Raw genomic sequence first — 18,628 nt, 5'->3', positions numbered from 1 at the left:
TTATGTAATGCTTTACTGAAATGAGGTATAAATAATTAACTTGCAGAATTAACTGCAGCTGGAAGTTATTTAGGAAAGTAGTTCAGTGAGTTTTAAAAAATAGTCTATGGTTGTATCAATAGCAGCTGTGGTATTATTAGTCAGGATAATCTTTATGGAATTTTCAATCTCTTATGCTTCAGGGTATTTGGATCTATGAGGTGACTGTAAACAATTAGATGCATTACTGGGAAGTTTATGTCTTCCTGTGAAACATCCTGGGTTGGTTTCACTGAGAGACAGGATGTGGGGTTAGATGGAACTTCAAAGTGTTCTGCAAAAGCAATTCTTATGGTCTAATGAGTTAAACTGGTTATGCCTCCAAGCAGTCAGTTCTTTAGCTGTGCAATCAGAAGCTTGTATTGGCAGACTGTGTAGTACTTTCTCTGTTTTCTACTTTCAGGAACTACTTGAAAACATTTATTATTTTCCTTCTACCAAGATGCACTTGTTCAGTATTGTTTTACCAGTTTTCTCCTGAATGGAATAACATAGGACATGGTAATGTACTGGGCAAAGCCTTATATAATTTACTTTGTTTTAGGGGGGAAAAAGCATGACACAGACAAGAAATAGGCTCCTATTTTGCAACAGGGATATGATACTTGAAGCAAAAAATTTGAACCTGAATTTCCAAGCAGAAGGGCAGATGATTTAGAAAGAGAAGCTTGGAGAAAAAGAGGCTGAGGGGAGACCTCACTGCTCTCTACAAGTACTTAAAGGAGGTTGTAGCAAGGTGGGATCAGTCCAACCTTAGTGATTCTATGATTTGGGACTCTAGATGGCTCCTGAAAAACCCAGTAAATACTGTTAAAAAGCTGGGGAGTTACTTCTTAGCAGCAGAGATCTGAATTGGTCTTATTACATTATGCTCACACACAGAAGCTTCCAATTTACTATTTTTTTATAAATTACTGAATTTGTGTATTCCCTAGAGGTGGGATCCTGTTTAGATTGAAAACTCCACTGATCTAATACCTTGAAATCTCTGACAAAGATGGTACTGTGCACCTGCAGATGGAGTGTGCAGCCCAGGCAAAGTGAGTCTAACATGTTGCAAACTGTTGACTTGTGTGTGTCCAGCAGTCCTGCTGCATCCAGAGACACCATTCATACTGGCCTTGCTGCACGCTCACACACTGGCAGCACGTGTGCTGTCAGCTCTGCTGAACAAATGTGTTCTGAGAAACTCAGTGAGAGGGATCATCAGCACTTACTTTCTCCACAGAGCTGAATCTGGGTCTTCAGCTGCTCTGTATCACAGGAAAATCGGGCAGACCTGCCCAGCTCTTCATCGTATTTCCGCTCACTCACAAAGTGCTGCAAAAACCGACATGTTAACAGTGATTCACATTCTGAGCAAATGACTGTGTGGATGGTAAAAGAACCAATCAATACTTAAGTTCATCTTAAGGCTCAATAAATTCTTGACCCTGCCCTGTTCACAAGATCTCTGTGCAGAACCAAGTATTTTACCATCCTCACCAAATTACATCTCAGATCCCAGTGATGGGTGGATCACTCCCACACTTGGGAAGTGGAACTGCATTTCAGCAGAGAATGTATGTTTGATCACTGAACCTGAAGCTATAGGTTTAGTTGCTGAGTCTAAATGATACACAAACAACAAAATTCCCCACTGCTACACTTAGGAGGGGATAGCTTACACTTTTCTGATAGCATTTGTACACTGCTCAAAGGTGCTACAATGCTTTAAGAAACTAGCTTTCCATAGGGAAAGTGTATTTACCCCTCAACCCATAGCAGGAATAAACAGCCTGGGCATGTTAATGTGACAACTCTTCCCCAGTATTTCTGCAAATGGCTAAAATACCCAAGCAGAAGTGAATGCCTGACCTTAATTTCAGCCCTGAGTTCAGAGAGTTGTGCTTCAGCCATCTGACTGGCTAGGTCTGCCAGTCTCTTCAGCTCCTCTGCTTTCTTCTGCCGAGCAGTCAGGATTTCCACTGCCAAATACCAACAGTCAGTCATTAATGCTAGGAAGGTAAATTGCTCTTTAATTTATTAGTCTTTGGGCATTAAGATGGTACATCCCATGTGAGACAAACACATGGACCACTGACTTCAAGTGGACTTCCAATATGATACTTGCACAGATTAAGTTGATTACACTGAACCGCCTGATTTTGAAAAAGATCTGAAAATGGGATAGCTGTGAGAAAATCAAAGTTAAAACTATCCTGTAACATTCAGATGAACAGGGGCAAAGACATGTTGTTTTGAGTTTTCTAGTGCTTTATTTTGAAGCATAAAAACAGGGAGCCTTCCAGAGACATGGAAAGAAGCATTACATTGAGTCACCAGCCTGTTTCTGAAGACATGCTGTATTTGATTTACAGAGGGGAATTTCACTTCCTCTGAAATAAACCTGTTCATATACAGTTTATGTTAAAGTCACTGGCATCACAATTTTGCTTTCGCATATGGAATATATGTATTTGCCATTTCAACAGCAAAGCAGCATTGAAGGCAAACAGTCTTTATGAAAAAAATACTAAATATTCATTACTGCCTGTTTTGTATATTCTATGTAAGCAAGGGGTGAGTAGTTATATTCTTATAGGGAAAGATGAATCATAAACCATGAAGCAATGGTCTAGTTGTACACAAGATAATATGACATTATAATTTTGGTGGAAATATATGCAAGCTATTACCAAAATGGTGACTCAGAGAAAAAGCAACAAGTGATTAATTGGATGATGGGATCAGTACTTATGGGAGAGAGGAAACATCATCTAAATGTAAAACAGTAAGAATATAGTCTTTTGTCTTGAACTTACAGATACAGTCAGGTACTTAATATAAATTATCCTAAGGACACAGACTCCATTACAGCAGTAGAGATTTTAGCTTCTTTGCCTTCTTTTGTCCACAAATTTCCACAGCACACTTGACAAGTCATGTAACCCGCCTATACTTTCTAATGCAGTTTTTAAAGGTGAGAATTAATGATATTTCATGGGCAGTTAGTTTCTCAACCCATTATAATTTATTTAGTCAGATAACACCTTCTTTTGAAAGCATTGTAAAGTCAATAGTTTGGGCCGGAAGTGACCTTTAAAGGTCTCTAGTCCAACTGCCTGCAATCAGCTGGGACATCTTTAATAGATGGGGTTGCTCAGAGCCTGACGTTGAGTGCTTCCAGGGATGAGGATCTCCTCTCCTCTGGGAAACCAGTTCCAATGTTTCACTGAGTACAACATGGTGCAGCAGGCACAGGGAGACACAGCTGCACCTGTACAGCTGTGTGGGAGCAAACAAACTGTGCAACTGTAGAGGATTGTGTGTCACACATGGCAGGGAAGGCAGAGGGTGGCTACAGCTCCTTTAGCCCCGCTGGTAAATCTGTGCCTACATTATTACTTATGCTAAGAACTGCTGCTATCTTTCCAGCTGATCTTTTCTATTTAATTTTTTTACAATATGGTCTACAAGAGTGGGAAAATTTTACCACATTAAATGAACAGTTTACCAGGTGCTTACCTTGTCCAATAGTTCTGCTTTACTGCTTATTCTAGGTAATGCTAATACTGTTCCTCCCCAAGATCAATATCCTCTCTTTGCTAAAGTGACTACCCAGACCATATGATCTCATCTCATCTCATCTCATACTGGCATTTATTTCCATGAGATGCCAGCCAAATACCCATGTTTTAAAAAAACCCTGAAATTATCATATTTGGAATTTTTCCTAGTGTTTACAGCAAGAATAAGATCACTCACTGTAAAACAGTCCTTGAGTGCAGCAAAGAGATATGAAAATAAATAATGTTCTAAATCTTGCTTAGCATGTTACAGTCCTGTAACAACTTTCTGCCTAAGTTTCTGAAGGCATTTTACAGCCTAGAGCAGCCTTGAGAGAAAGCAGAAACCACACTGCTGGATACAGGTACTGGGTCATCGGCTGCTGTGTGTGGAGCTGGCAGGGAAATGACACAGAACACACCACGTGCAAATGCAGCACTCTATGTGCTGGTAGGTAGGAATTAGGTTTACTTTCTACAAAAATTCCCATAACTGGACAAGATTAATGAAGGGGCCCTATAAAACCGTCAGCCATGGACAGTGATTTCCAAAATGTGGATTTGTTTGTGCAGTTAGGGCTTAAAACTGTGTCTGCTGATCAGTGGGAATGCTGCCATTGGTTTTCCTGGGAATGAGTGCATGTTCTGTAGCTGATTATGGCTACCTGGTATCTGGTGACCAAAGGTAACCAAAAACTGCAGATATATATTCCTCCACAAGTCCTTCCCAGAATAACACAAAGCTTCAAACTGACATCTCTTTCAAGTTCTTCCCAGAAAATTAGCAAATAAAATTAAAACAACAAACTTTGCAAATCTCTGCTGCTGTAACTTTGTACCTTTTAGTTTCTACACATATACAACTGCAAGAGACTTGGACAGCAACAGAGAATTTAGAGCATTTTTTAAACAAAAATTCAATTGCTATACTTTTGTAAACTAAGTGAATTCTAAATGCAGATGAAGCATTCAAGAATATTAAATTTATTTGTGACCCTGCTTGGAAGGACCTTAAATTCACAAATCAATAAAAGGATTGTATGCATTCATATGGAGGGCGTTTTCATCTGCCAGGAAAAGTATCATTCTAATAAAGCTTTGGTTACTCTTCAATTTCTGGCTTAGCATTCTCTACTAAACCATGTCCCTCTGTATTTCCTGGAGGTAAATACAAACATTGTATCTTGCATGGAGCCTGAGACAGATATTGTGGTATCCTAAGACAAGGCTCATCTTGCTTCCCCCCCTCCCCCACCAGAATATATATACATAAAAATGCAAAAATCAAAGACAACATGAAAGCCTGGAATCAGATTGACTCCCACAGATTATTAAGAAAACAGACTGCAGTAAAGATCTGTTTTTTGATTTTTATAAGCTTGATCACTATCCCTTAAAGCTATGCAAGGCAACACAATAACCTACCCCCTAATTCCAACATTCTAACTTATGTAGGTAATATAAGCAAGCAAAAAGTGATTGATAAATGGAAACAAAGTGATTGAATAACCACAAAAATGAGGGAAAAAAAGAGTTGTCAAAAAGCTCTGATATGTAAGCAGAAGGACTAAGTAATTTAAATCTAACTCCTTATCACCTTCTGGTTTACCTTAATTGCATAATACTGAAATTTTGATGCACAATGCACATAGAAACTACCCTGGCACATCAAAGCCTTATCTGACTACACATATAGACTGAAAGATGATGGAATGCTGCTAACCAAATTTATGGATTGTGTTATTTTCTGCCAAACAAAACAACTGTTTCAACAGTATTCCAAAATTCTCCTGCGTATTTTTTTTTACTTACTGGCTTCTTCTTTAACTTTATCAATTTCTGCCATTAAAGACACTTCTTTGTCTACGATGCTAAAAAAGAAAAAAAAGAAAAAAATAATTATTTAATTCATGCTAGGACTCCATCAAAATCAAAAGCTATAACTATACAGACTTCAGGCATTAATAATGGGCAGTTTTGAAATGAGTAAGACTTAAAAAATTGAAGCTGAAGAAATACCTAGGGAAGCCAGCTATGAAAAATTAGTGATAATGAGTGAGTGCTGCTTTACACAAACATCTCACTGGCCTTCCCACATATCTGCACAGATGTGGAAATCAGTCTCATTCAGCACAGCAATCCTCAAATGACTAAACAGTCTGTTTCCTAATTAAGCCAGATAGACCATTGCTGCTACTCAGAATAATACAGCTTAGGTGTCAGCATAAAACTAAGCATGAAACAAAATTAAAGATGGCTGGAATGAGTTCCTTTTCTTCCTTAGAGATATTTTTGCAAAATATGTCAGGGTAAACAAGAAAGTGGTTTGTGATGTAAATAAGCATTAAAGTATCTCCATAACAGAAGTCAGCTTCCTTGCCCCCTATTCCCTCCAGGACTGGGAAGGAGTTTCTCCACTTTTACCTGGCCTTCCTAAAGGAATTGTGTCCCTCTCCTTCTAAAAATGCCTGGTGTGCAACCCCTGACAGTGCCTATAAGCTGACAGAGTGCAACTGATCAGGTGGGTCTGCTGAGAGCAGACAGGACATGGGCTAAGTTGGTCCCATTATGAACACAGTGACATTGTCCAGGGGAATAATGTTTCTGCAGAATGCCCTCCAGAGGCAGTGCTCTGGTGTGCCCTTCTGTTTTCCTCTCACTAGATTATTCTTAAAGTTAAGTTCACATTTAATAAACACCACCAATGTTAGTGTTTGTGTTTGCATAAGTGAGTAAATTCAAGCAGCTGAGGGGGAAATTGCAAAAAGTAGGTCAGACACCAGGAGTGGATCTAGGCACATACTCAAGGGAAGAGTGGGGCTCTCAACCCTGTTAGTAAAATCAACCTTAGACATTAGTTTCTGGACCCAGTGAAGACACTGAGTTACATGTGGACAGGCTTCTACTGAAGGAAGATGGTATAGAAAACTTAAAACCAAAACATTTGTCTAGAACATCCTTAGCAAGAACAGGAAGACCCTGCAGAGTTCAGTGGGCAGTAAAGAGAGACAGAAACATAGAGAAATATTCACAGCTGCTTAACTAAAACAGGGAAAGACTGATGAGCAGGCAGTGTGGGGAACACATGGCAAACACACAGCTGACAACCAAACATTCACCAGCTACAACATGTTCAAGTGCCATTCATCCTTCCTTGAAATCTTCCAACCAACCTCACACAGGAGGTTTGCAACAGAAGCTCTGCAGTCTTCTGTCCTTGAGTTTTCCCAGTCTACCATGCCCCCTGGAGAGGAGGAGACCTTCACACTGCCTCCCAGTAGCCAACAACAGGGACAGAAGAGGTTGGCTGATGGCAAAGGTTGCAGCCAGACAACACAAACTCAGTGGAGCACATTTTTTTTGTTTCATACACAGAATCAAGACTAAAATGATTGTTTTAGCCTGCCAGATCAATTTAGTGTGACCTATCCACCAGAGGAAATAAAACAGCAGGGTTTTTTTACAGTAGAGCAAATCAGTTAAGAGGTAGTGACAATGGAAGGACACAATTGTTCCAGTTGGCACTCAATACTCTCCAGGCACAAGCATTAAGCTTGAATGCCAAATAAGCAGGTGATGTCTCCAGCTTGCTAATCTAAATAGTCATAGCTTCTCAGAATTAATCTATTTTCAATTAGCTTTTGTAACTACATGGTTTAATAAACTTCCTTGACTTTCACAACAGGTGGCTGAAATGAGTCTTGTAAGTTCTTACCTATTTCTATCCTCCCCGAAGAGAATCTAGTTATCTTTACTACTTTCTCTTAAATTAAAAAAAAATTAAAGATTTTTACTTTTTCTGTCTCTGTTATCAAAGTGTCTCCCTACTGCACTACACAGGTTATATAAACAAACTTTTGTCTGGAAAACATTCAAGGAACAAAGTCACAACAGCAGAGCTTATGAGAAGAGTGTTTTAGTGCAGCTCTTTCCAGGACTATCCTCTCTGCACTCCAGCAACAGATCCTTAGTAAACTGGTGGCCCCTAACATTTTATTCTGATGCCAAATAAAACTACTTTTAATACTAGAATGAAAACAAGGCCATAGCAGTTCCTCTATTTATCATATTTTATAGTTAAATCTTACCTGTTCCTAGACAATTTTCCACTCCTAATGTTTCATTTTGGTCTCTGACGAACATTTTAGGAAAGTGTTTGTGTGTAGCAGTAGAGGACAGGACTGATGAATTTAAAGAACAAGCACCTGAGTACTTCCCTTCTAGCTAAAAACTAACACTGGAAAAGATTAAAATAATTTAGAAGCTGTCTGGTGCCTTTGTCCACGTAAGAAACTAAGTTTCTTTAACAGAGAGATCTTGAAAAGGTTTTTCTTCCCTGAAGACAATGCAGCTGCACTAATTTACATCAGCAGAGGACATGCCCTCTCTCTCTTGGCTAAAGGAAAGGAACATTCATTTTCATCTGGAAGCATACAACCACATTTCTCAGCTTGGAAACCAAAACTGCCATGTGTCATATATGGGGAAAGTTAATGTTTCTTTAGAAATGTCCTAGGCCAACCAGCAACAGAAAATGCAAAACAGAGCAATACTGCCTCCAACAAGAATTTATCAAAGTTATAAACAAATGAAAATAACAGACAGAAAACTGGAAAAAAACCCTGGCCTGGGGGAAAAAGAAAAAGACAAATGACAAATACAAAGAGAAATCTAAATGCTAACATATAGAAGGAGAAAGGACAAGAACAGTGTGGAAAAATCAATGGATCAAATCTTGTCTCTCATTCCTGCTAGTATCCCACACTGTTTTCATATGAAGGTCCGACAGTCAAACTGAACAGCTCCTTAGGAGTTCAACCATTTTTAATGCATTTTCTGGAAAAAATGCCGTACTCAGCTTTAATACAGTGACTGTGATTAGACCACAGCAAAAGCGTTATTGAGACCTGCTTGAAGCTCAGCACAGCAATTGCTCCCAGGAAAGCATTTTCTTTTAATGCTTCCTAGTGTCATTTGGCACTAAAATGTTGTATCAAGTTGGTACACTCCAGTGCACAGCCTGCAGCCACTGGTGTGCTGGGGAGAACTGGATACTGACTGCTACAGGAACTTCCTGCACAATCAGGTATGATCAGATTTGAGCTCTAGCAGAGCAAGGAACAGAATGCATTTCAGATCTAAAGACACCTGAGGGAAAAGATTCTGCTAATTCCTTCCTCTCCAGTTATGTTGTTTCTCTTGGGTTTTCTGTAGCTGTTTGGAACTGGGATTAAAATAATGAACATACTACTTTAGCTGATGTTCTGAAGAGTTCATAATCCTGTCAATTTTTTCTGGTTACTCTGAGCACTAAAAATCTGAAATTCTCCTTACCTTGAATATCAACACTTGAACAATAGTCCACATACTATTTGAGACTCTGGTGACAAACACACAACTCAGAACCACTTGTTTCTTTGAATGTACCTGAATCCATGCCCTAACCATCAGTCCCCTGCTGCAGTAGACCAAACACTGGGACTCAATTCCTCCGTTCACCAATCAGACTCAAGACAGATCTGAATCAAGTGAGCCTTATCTCTATGACTCTATGACTGATGATACAAAAACACCAGAGTAACATTACTATCTCTTTCTTTTCTGCTCCTTTCACCACACCTGTCTCCTGAAAGGACTGATTCTTCCATTTCTTACCCCTCACGTTTTCAGGATCAGCACCATATCACTGTTCACCACAGGTGAGTATCTGCAGTATGGAGCACAGGATTTAGCATTTTTGAGTTTAATATCCCGGTGAAATTTTGAAGTGGGGCTCAGGAAAGAGACAAGTTTGTTGAGGGCAAAGCAGAGGCTAACACAGAGGGCATGCAAATGAGACACAGCCAGAGCTTGTGTAGAGCTATGAGATGCAGTAGGAGAGACAGCAGCTCTCTAGGAATCACTCTGCTGAATGGATTTTGAAGGCAAAAACAGAGGTGCCTTATTCCTGGTCAAATGAACAGTAGTCATGCCTTGGCCTTACAGAGGCTGGCAGGATTCACACTAGTGTACAATGGCAAAAGAGCTGCAAATGCCAAACTACAATGAACTGCTGGCACAGCAATGATAGGGGCAAATCATGCTGACAGCTGCCTCATTTCACAGTTTTGTACTCAGAACAAATTCTGAATTTGTTCTGACATTAGTGAAACAAAATAATCTTCCTCTAGTTTACAGCATGAAATCTAGTATTTGCACAGTGCTAAAGAAAAGATATTTTCAGTCAGCTGCAATACCTCCAAATTCCACTAAAATGATTAAAGTTATTAGTGCCTATTAAGAAAAGCTGCTTCAGACTGCCAGACTGGCTGATTTATAGCTTTACGGATGAGAGTCATAAGGTTTCCAGATGACCAGAATCTTCTCTTTCCTTCTACCTCTTCTAGGCATTATGACAAACCTATTGTGCCTGAAGAGATGGGGAAATAAAAAGGCCAAGCTGACATGGAGGCAAAAATGCTGACACAGCTCTAAAGGTAAGTCCCAGCTGCATGGCATAAAGGTTAGTCTTAAGCATAATTCGAATGAGTCCTTTCATAACCCTCTAAACCCCTCAAAATGCCCATTTTCTCCTTGGGGTGTTTAATAAGCTTTACTCCCCCTGAACCAGCTTTGTGAACAGTTTGAGAACAACTGTTCTTCTGGAGACTGAGGAACACAGTGTCAGCGGTGGCATCCTGAATAACTGCAGGAGGGCTCTACCTCCAGAAGAGGGAAGAGCCATTTTTCCTGGGCATTCTCTGGGGACTGGTTCAGCTGGAGAGCTGCTGAACACTGAGGTACAATTTGAACCCTTTTTTCATGAGGAAGAGGGTTGAAGTAGTGAGACACTGTTCGAGCCTGGCAGTTTAGGCATCAACAAAAATACAATATACTCCAGTGATGTTGCTCTGTCAACGCTTTGGAATCCAGTAGCTCCTTGAAGCTGTGCTGATTGACAAGCTGCTGACAAGCCCAAGCAAGTTTGAGGGATGTTAGCACTGTTACTGTCTCTGCTGTATTTCAGCTGAGGTTACATGCAAATTCATGAGATGGTCCTGATAAGCTCTGCTTTAAGTAGTATGCTTTTTTTATTGCACATATTTCCCTTCTAGCATGAACATACTTGACCCACAGGCAGTGTGAAAAGACAACAGATAAGAATCTCTAATCCAATTGTGTATTTCACAAAAGAATTCTGCACGTCAATCCAAAAACTAGAACTGTCCCTGTCAAACTTGTAGCACAAGGAGCTAGAATGATATGATGAGAATGTAAATATAAAGCCCAATCACCTGTACTAGGTGATTATAAGTGTTACAGGATGAACAGCTTACTGACTAGCCATGCTATTTTGTAATTGGAGAAATGATACTTCTAGTTTTCTTTATAGTAATAGGAGATATATATTGTAGAAAATACCTTGTAGGAAAAGCTGGTACATTACATATTTTGCAATGTTTCAGTAGATTATATTCTTTCAGTATTAGCTCAATATTATTTAAATGTTCACAATGCTTAAAGGTTATTTGATTACCATATCAGCATATGCACAATGATTGCACAGCAAACCAGATTACATGAATTTTCATTCTGATCACTAGTACAGTCTGACAATAAGAATATAAACAAAAGACAGCATAAATCAATTTCACTGAAATGCTTCCCTCTGCAGAGCACAATCTAGTAGAACTGAAAATGCCTAAAGGCTTTTAGTTATTCAAGTTCATTTTGTGTAATTTTTTATCTACCTTCACTAACACTGTTCTCTCTAGCGGCCACCCAGCACAGTGTTATCTGGTAAATGCACCATAATTAAAGGCCTATTTGCAATTTTCTTTTAAGATCTCTTGACAAACAATTAGAAATTTATTGCCTCATCACAAAAGCCTGTTTAAGCTAAAAACTGACATGGAAAACCTTTTCCTGAAAGAACAATTCTAAATTTTAGTTATTTAGAAATGAAGGCATCATCTCACAATATGGGAGTTTTAGTATGAGTTGCACCATGGCTTGTTAGCATCCCGCACATTTTTACACAAACCTGTAAAGTATTTCTCTCCTATTTGAGTTTCAGTTCTGATCTGATTCCTGAGGTATCTGAATACCTTACTGGTTAAATATTTTAGCCTAAACACACTCCAGAAAGGAGAATAGTTGAGTTCCTGCTATAGAAAAGAAGTCACTTTCTCAAAAAAGCACATTGGAAAGTTGCCTCAAAGAAAGGTCTAGCTTTTTGGTGTAATGTCAGTTGAAATTTTTCAAGATAATTATTCTCTTTTTGTGTTTAGTAAGCTAGATTTTTCATTAGTCTGACAACTGTGAGATCAGAAAGGAGATAGTCACCTATTACATGTACAAAATGGCATGTACAAAATCAAGAGTATACCTGCACAGCCTCAAAACTTGTGTGCTCTGTTTTACTGAGGATGACAAACATGCCTATGAATGACTGGGAGGGAAGAGGGCAGACACAGCACCATGAAATAGGGACAACAGCTAAGAAACAATGTAATCCACCTTTGAAGCTCACCTCTTTCATTCAGCTTCACAAACTTGTTAAAAAAATACCGTGATGAAGTAAGTAATTGTAGAAGACAAAGGGGTCAGAAGGAGGACTTAGGTATCTCATTGAAACTTAACTCCCTCCAGCTCCAAGAACTCTGTCTGTTCTCTCCACTAATGCACAGCAGGGGGGATCCCAGACTGCTGGAGGTCGCAATAAGAGTGCCAACACAAGCCCCTCTTCCAGTGCTGCAGCTCTCCAGGCAGGTACCCAGCCTGGGGCCAGAGCTGTAGGATCAGGCTCTCCCAGACCACCCAGGCAGCAGGGCCTTGGTCAAAGCACTTATCTTTGGAAGTACCTGAAAAGCCAGTGGGGCCAAGGAAACCAGAACGCAAGGAGACTATTTTTATCTTCTCGGTGCTGACAAGGTTAAGGACTGGATCATGCGACTGATGGGCAAACAAACATCACAACAAACTGCAAGAGGATTTGACCTGGACTTAAGAAGTGAAACGACTACCAAAGGCCGGCTGTCAGACAGACAGAAACCTCAGAAGAATTGCCTGGAAATGGAGAGAAAAACAGCACAGAACTCTGCTCAGAATAAAGCAATACCAGTCCTGGCCTTTCCAGCCATCTGCCCATCTCCAAACAACCACAGCACAAACAGGCAGCTCTCATCTGGTGCCACTGATTCTGGGCTAGGGGTGACACAAAACCATTATCTTTACAGTTTGCCAAGTAGGGGTCTCAGAAAGGGGCAACAGTGTTCTCACTGTTCTGCAACTGAGCACTGGCACCACTGCTCACTACCCCACACTGAGTCAGCACAGACACAACTATCTAAGTACAGAGATAATTCTGTTCTTTTAGACTACTTCTTCCCCCATTCAACCACTCCTCTGCTTTAAGTTAGAAAACAATATGAAAACTTCTTAATTTTCCCCAAACACACAGCACATGTTTTCTAATTGTTACCCTGAATCTATTTTATTTTTAAACTGTCAGTATTGCCAAACTCCATCTTCCCAGCACTATGTCAGATTTTTTTTTTATCTAGCCTGTAGTAAAGCTTTCAACTACTTTCTCTTCACTCCAAAAACTCAGTTGTATTGATTTTCATGCTCTCTACACAGCACTGGACATATCAATACATACAAAAGAGAAGAGAAGCTTGTATTTATGTGGTTCAGTTCTGCATGCAGTGTAATTAAACCTGGTTCTTACTGTTTTCTATAGACCATTTGTGGCTGGCAGCAGACCATATGGGCAAGTAGCAGATGTTCCCTTTTAGTTTTCCATATGACTGTATGAATGCCCAATACGTGAAAATTATTTTCTGGCAAGAGGTGTTATGGGGAGCTGTGGCTCCTTTTGTGCTCTACACATTTCACTCAGATTTCCTGGGGTTCTTCTTTTAGCCCCAAGATGGTTATTCAGTCCCTTGGTGGAAAACAAGTGAGAACACATTTATAATGCATGCAGGTTTTAAGCTTGGCAACAAATGTCTCAAGTCCACTCTAGTGAGAGAAGAGTTCATTTAGCTTTTTTAACCCTCCCCTGCAAGTAAAGGACTATTTGGTAGCCTTCTTTTCTGTGCTCTACACTACCATGGGACATGGCTATGCTCTGACGTATTTTATATCAAAGTAGTAAGGGAAGCACCTCATGTTCTGACACCAAAGTATTCCTGAAAACCATACAGCAAAGCTGATTGCAACGAGGACAAATACTGGATCAAGAGCTAACATCAAGAAGATTTCTCTCCTAACTTTCAGGCCCATGTGAGCCTGAGGAACACTGCCCTTCAGCTCATTTTGCCAAGTGCTCTCATAACCTTGGGAAAGCAATGCCACAGAAAGCCCAGCAAGAGCAGGGGTGACCAGAGTGCTGGATCACAGCAGGAGCACAATCCACATGAGACTGCAAAAGACTTCTTGTGGGGCTAAGTGCCCTGCTTGGTCCAGCCCATGGCTTGTAAAATGCTGTAGAGTCTTCTGGCATGAAAAGAACTCAATAAATGCAAGCTGTTATCACTTCTGAGCACACAGAGAATTACTGCAGTTACCAGAAACTTCAGTGAGGTTCTTTAAGAAAGAGAAAGTGAGCCCAATGCAATGTTTTAAAATAAACATCCTTCTGGGATTATTATCTGCCCCATTTTACTACAAAGTCAAAACTGAAGTAAGCATTACATTTTCCCCCAAGCTTTTACAGGGGTTCACATCACATCTGCTCCTTTGCACTGGTTTTCAATTTTGGGAGGTTATGCACTATCTTGCCAGATAGGTGACTTTTTAAATAGCACCATATTACATGTTCAGGAGTAACTTCCCTATTGGCTAGGTCAAGCTGTGAAAAATCAGCCAGAGAGAAACATGGATTTTCACTGGCAGCTATCACTCAATAGTTTATGCTGTTAAAAGGAGAAGTTCTTGTGAATGTGTCTGCTGAAGCTTTCAGGACATCTTAGGCCACATGTGCTATTCATTTAACTCCATAATAATGGTTTCATTTACTGTCTTAAAGTAGGAGGAAGATACATGATATTATCTTTGCATTCTTCATTCTTTCTGTGATTGGTAAAATAAGGAAAGATTTTAAAAAAACAAAACAGATTATCAGAAAGTCAAAAATATTACTGACTCTTGCAATGCAGTTTTGATTCTGACCTTGAAGGACACAAAAGCGGTCTTATATCCTATTATCAAAGGAAGAAAAATAAACCCAAAAGAGACAAATTAGTATGTGTTTCAGCATTCAGCTGCAATGCAAGATAAAAGCTTCTGACTTCATTTAGCTTCACTAAAACCCCTTAGGTGGTGCTAGCTGTGTGTAACAGGAAGGGCTTACAGTACTGAGCTCATTCCAGTGTTCCTGGCAGTTCTGTACACAGACAGCACTTGGTGGCTGCTGTATCTGCTGTCCATCTCAAGCAGCCCACACTCCAGCAGGAGCTGGGAGAGAAACTTGGAAAAACCTTTGAAATCACAATCACAATAGAGACCTGACATCATGCCCTTGCTTTGGTTATTCCATAGCATTCTGGAGACACAGTTTAGCTGAATTCCTTAATTTTTTCATGACATGTTGACTGTGAAAGTCCACACCAAAGGAGAGTAATAAATATGCTCACTTAAAACCTTACCCTCCTGCTAGCACTGGGGATGTTTTGTTCAATTATGGAGCAAGGAAACTCCCATGTAAAAAACACACACTAAACCCTGCAGCTCAGGAGTACAGTGTGATCCTTGTATGAGGTCTGAAGCTGTATGTATCACTGGTTCAGGTGATTTCTACCCAAATCCACTAAATCTACAGCAGTTGTCAGGGAGCTTTTGGAAACAAGCCATTAAAACAGCTGTCCCCATCTTCCTCAAAGTTTAGGCCACAAGATCATAAGAAATATCAGAAAACTCTCTTTAATTTTAGCAAAGAAGGTGTTAAGTCAGGCAGTTCACTATTTAAACAAAAAATCTACTTCATTCATTTGAAGAAAAACCTAAATGTTAGACTTACGAGCTGCCAAAAGCAACATAGCCAGTACTGAGATTTCCATAAACATCTCCTGACATTGTACTGTCCTCACTGCAATGTTATGCTGAGGCACAAATATTCAGACCACAGATCTGTTAGATTCTAGAGCTTCCAGCAGACTCCACTTCAATAATTTAGGCACTGAAGCTGGTAGGAGGCAAAATAAAATTAAGCCTATTGAAAAGTTTTCCAGGCTATTTTAATAATTTCAAGTACTTGCATTTACAAACTCTTTTGGTGTATTTTAGTATTAGGCAATACGTTTTACTGCTTTTCAAACTAAAATACGAATACATGAAAAATGAAGAATTTCAGTTCTGAACTTACTACCTTCCTGCACTTTTAGATCATGACAAAATTCTAAGTCTGTTCTGTGATCATAGTGACAATTGCTTAAAGACTGAATTGCCTGTGACTGTCAGCAGCCAAGGTGAGACATGTGACATAAGATATTTTTAACATTCCTACCAAAACTAAAAAAGTGAGTGTGAACTACTCAGCAAATGAGATCCAGCTATAGTTTTCTCAGAGAAAAGGTCCCCTCTGAGAAGGGCCAAAAAAAGGTGGAAGGAGCTGATGAACTCCACTCAATTTTTCTATCCCAACAATCTTGTTACCACATGCAAGTTCATCAGCAAAAATCACTATATGGCTCCAGAACAATCCTGACATTACTGAGTTTAGTACAACGGGTGATCACAGCTCACATTCACTGGAGAAACAGAAACACAGCTCTCCCTGCTATACTGTAAAGTACACTGGGGGCTCAGTGAACCAGAATCTTCCCCAAAATCAGCTCAGCAGCACTTGGATTTTCTGCCCATAGAAAAGTGGAGCCCCAACAGCCCTAAAGTTACTTTAGATACATCTTTGAAGACAAGTGAATACACCACTGAAGTCCAATGTTAACAAACTTCTGCCAATACTACTGCTCTTTTATAAGACATGCTCATGAAAGTACTGACAAATACTGTGATTGAATTAAAGGGGAAAGGTTTTTTACTCTTCTCTGATTTGTAACCAAGTATTGTACATTTTAACATGATTTCTTCTTTTTATTTCAACACTGTCTAATACATAGGTTTTATATGACATCTGTGCTTAACCAAGGCTGAGTGAAACACAAAGCAGGAAATATTTTTCTATGACAAGAATATATCAAATATGCAACTTGCTACTACAGCAATTATTTCTGCTCTAAGTTTTCAAAGGGTGTAGGTATACATGCTAAAGATCAGCAGTAATCAAAATTATAATAAAAAACAGATTAAAGACATAAAAAAATGAGGAAAAAGAATGAATTAGAGATGCAAATTGGAAATTAAATGATGGATGGGAAACTTAGAAGGAACTATGAGGGAAAGTTAAGAGAACAATGGTAGGATAAGAAGCAAAGATGATGGGACATGAAGAGACAGTAAAGGACTGTCTGCCAAAGGAAGTAAGATCAAAGATGCAGTACAGAAAAAAGATATTTAAAGAAGGTAAAAGAGACTTCAGAAAATCCCAGACAGGATATTTAGAACAGCTTTCATTTGCTCATATATGTTGTCACTGAATCTGATACAAAATAATTAGGTCAAAATGGATAATTAAGGAGTAAAAAAAATCCAAGTTTTTTTCAAAGAACTTTATGTATGTATACAATATATGCATATATTACTTCCTGGTTGGTGAGGAATGTCATTACTTAAATGGCACCATGGTTTTTTTTGTTATGAAACCAAATGCTGCAAACAAAGAGGGTGTAAGTGACCCCTCCCCACTAATACCAGTCACTTAATTAGTCTCTTTTCTAAGTGGAGCTGATGGATCCCTGCAGCTGATATACCTACCAGCTGTGTAATTCTGCAAAAGCAGCTTTGATCTTCTTGACTGAATTATCCACTTCCTCTTTGATCATCACACGATATCTGGTTAGAGAAACAGTGCAACGCTGCAAGTCTTTTACTGACTTTTCAATGTTTGGCCCTAAAATAGAAAACAAAAATTGCACAGTAGTCAGAAAGTTGGTTTTAGTTTTTCTGAATGAGGCACCAGGAATAGTTCAACATATTATTTGCCCAGACTAGAATGAAGTGGGTATTCTACTGAAGTCCATAAATCCAACTTTTTCATAGTCCCTCCCTATTGCTCTTCAGTTTCTAAACATGTTTGCTGAAATGCATCCCCCAAATCAAATAATATTAGAAAGGCATTATTAATTCAAATTATTCAGTTTAATATGTTAAATAGAGCATAAATTAATTCATTTTAAAAATAATTCTGCTTGTACTTTCCAACACATCTCTTTTTAACTTCTGTGAATTCAGAGGTTTTTTCCTGGAGGCCTCAGCTGTTTTTGACCTCAGAACACAGGAACCAGAAACCAAATTTACCTCTTTTTTTGACTGAATCATCTGTCTTTGTTTCAGGTTGGGTTGACACATTGGGTGATTTAACTGAGAAGATTTTGACTTTGGCCTGCCTGGGTTACACTGGAGTTGAACTGATGACTGAAGGGGCTCATGCTGTTCTACTCCATTCACAGTCTTTGGGTTTGATTCCACAGATACTCTCTGGCGTTCTCGTTCTCTGTCTGCAAGAAAGCATTAAGGAAGAAAACAGGGAGTTGTAAGATTAAGAAAGGCATGAAGTCTTACTTTTAAGTCAGAATGACTTTATGGTGTTCTCCTGGCACACATTCTACAGAACCTCAGAGCGCTATGACAACAAATGAAATTGTTTTGGTAATTAAACACTAATTGGAACACTTCCTTATTTCAACAGTGTATAAAAGAAAAACTCAATTAAAAAAAATCAACTCTTTCATGCCAATGGGGAAAACACCTCATAACATAAAAGGCATGCTACCAATTATAGTATTTGTCCAAATATGCATATATATAGCACACAAAAAAATATTCCTAATTTTACTAAAAGCATTTTAAAAGCTCTGACTAAACATTCCTACCTGAAATACTTACCTTGCCTGACTACAGATTTCTATCAAAAGCTGCTGCTAAGAGGAACCAAGCAG

General features: G+C 39.2%; 1 protein-coding gene across 1 annotated transcript in view; it reads right to left on the bottom strand.

Moving 5' to 3' along the window:
- Positions 1–18,628, bottom strand: part of SPATS2L (spermatogenesis associated serine rich 2 like) — a 76,050-nt gene that overhangs the window by 4,956 nt on the left and 52,466 nt on the right. Inside the window, 6 exon segments of the mRNA XM_036386971.1 lie at positions 1,257–1,359; positions 1,897–2,006; positions 5,400–5,458; positions 17,445–17,580; positions 17,988–18,053; positions 18,056–18,187. Of these exon segments, the coding sequence (XP_036242864.1) occupies positions 1,257–1,359; positions 1,897–2,006; positions 5,400–5,458; positions 17,445–17,580; positions 17,988–18,053; positions 18,056–18,187 (606 nt within the window).

This window comes from Molothrus ater, chromosome 7 (assembly GCF_012460135.2).
Source record: "Molothrus ater isolate BHLD 08-10-18 breed brown headed cowbird chromosome 7, BPBGC_Mater_1.1, whole genome shotgun sequence".
NCBI classification, from domain to species: Eukaryota; Metazoa; Chordata; class Aves; order Passeriformes; family Icteridae; genus Molothrus; species Molothrus ater.
This window is presented reverse-complemented; position numbering and strand designations above follow the sequence as displayed.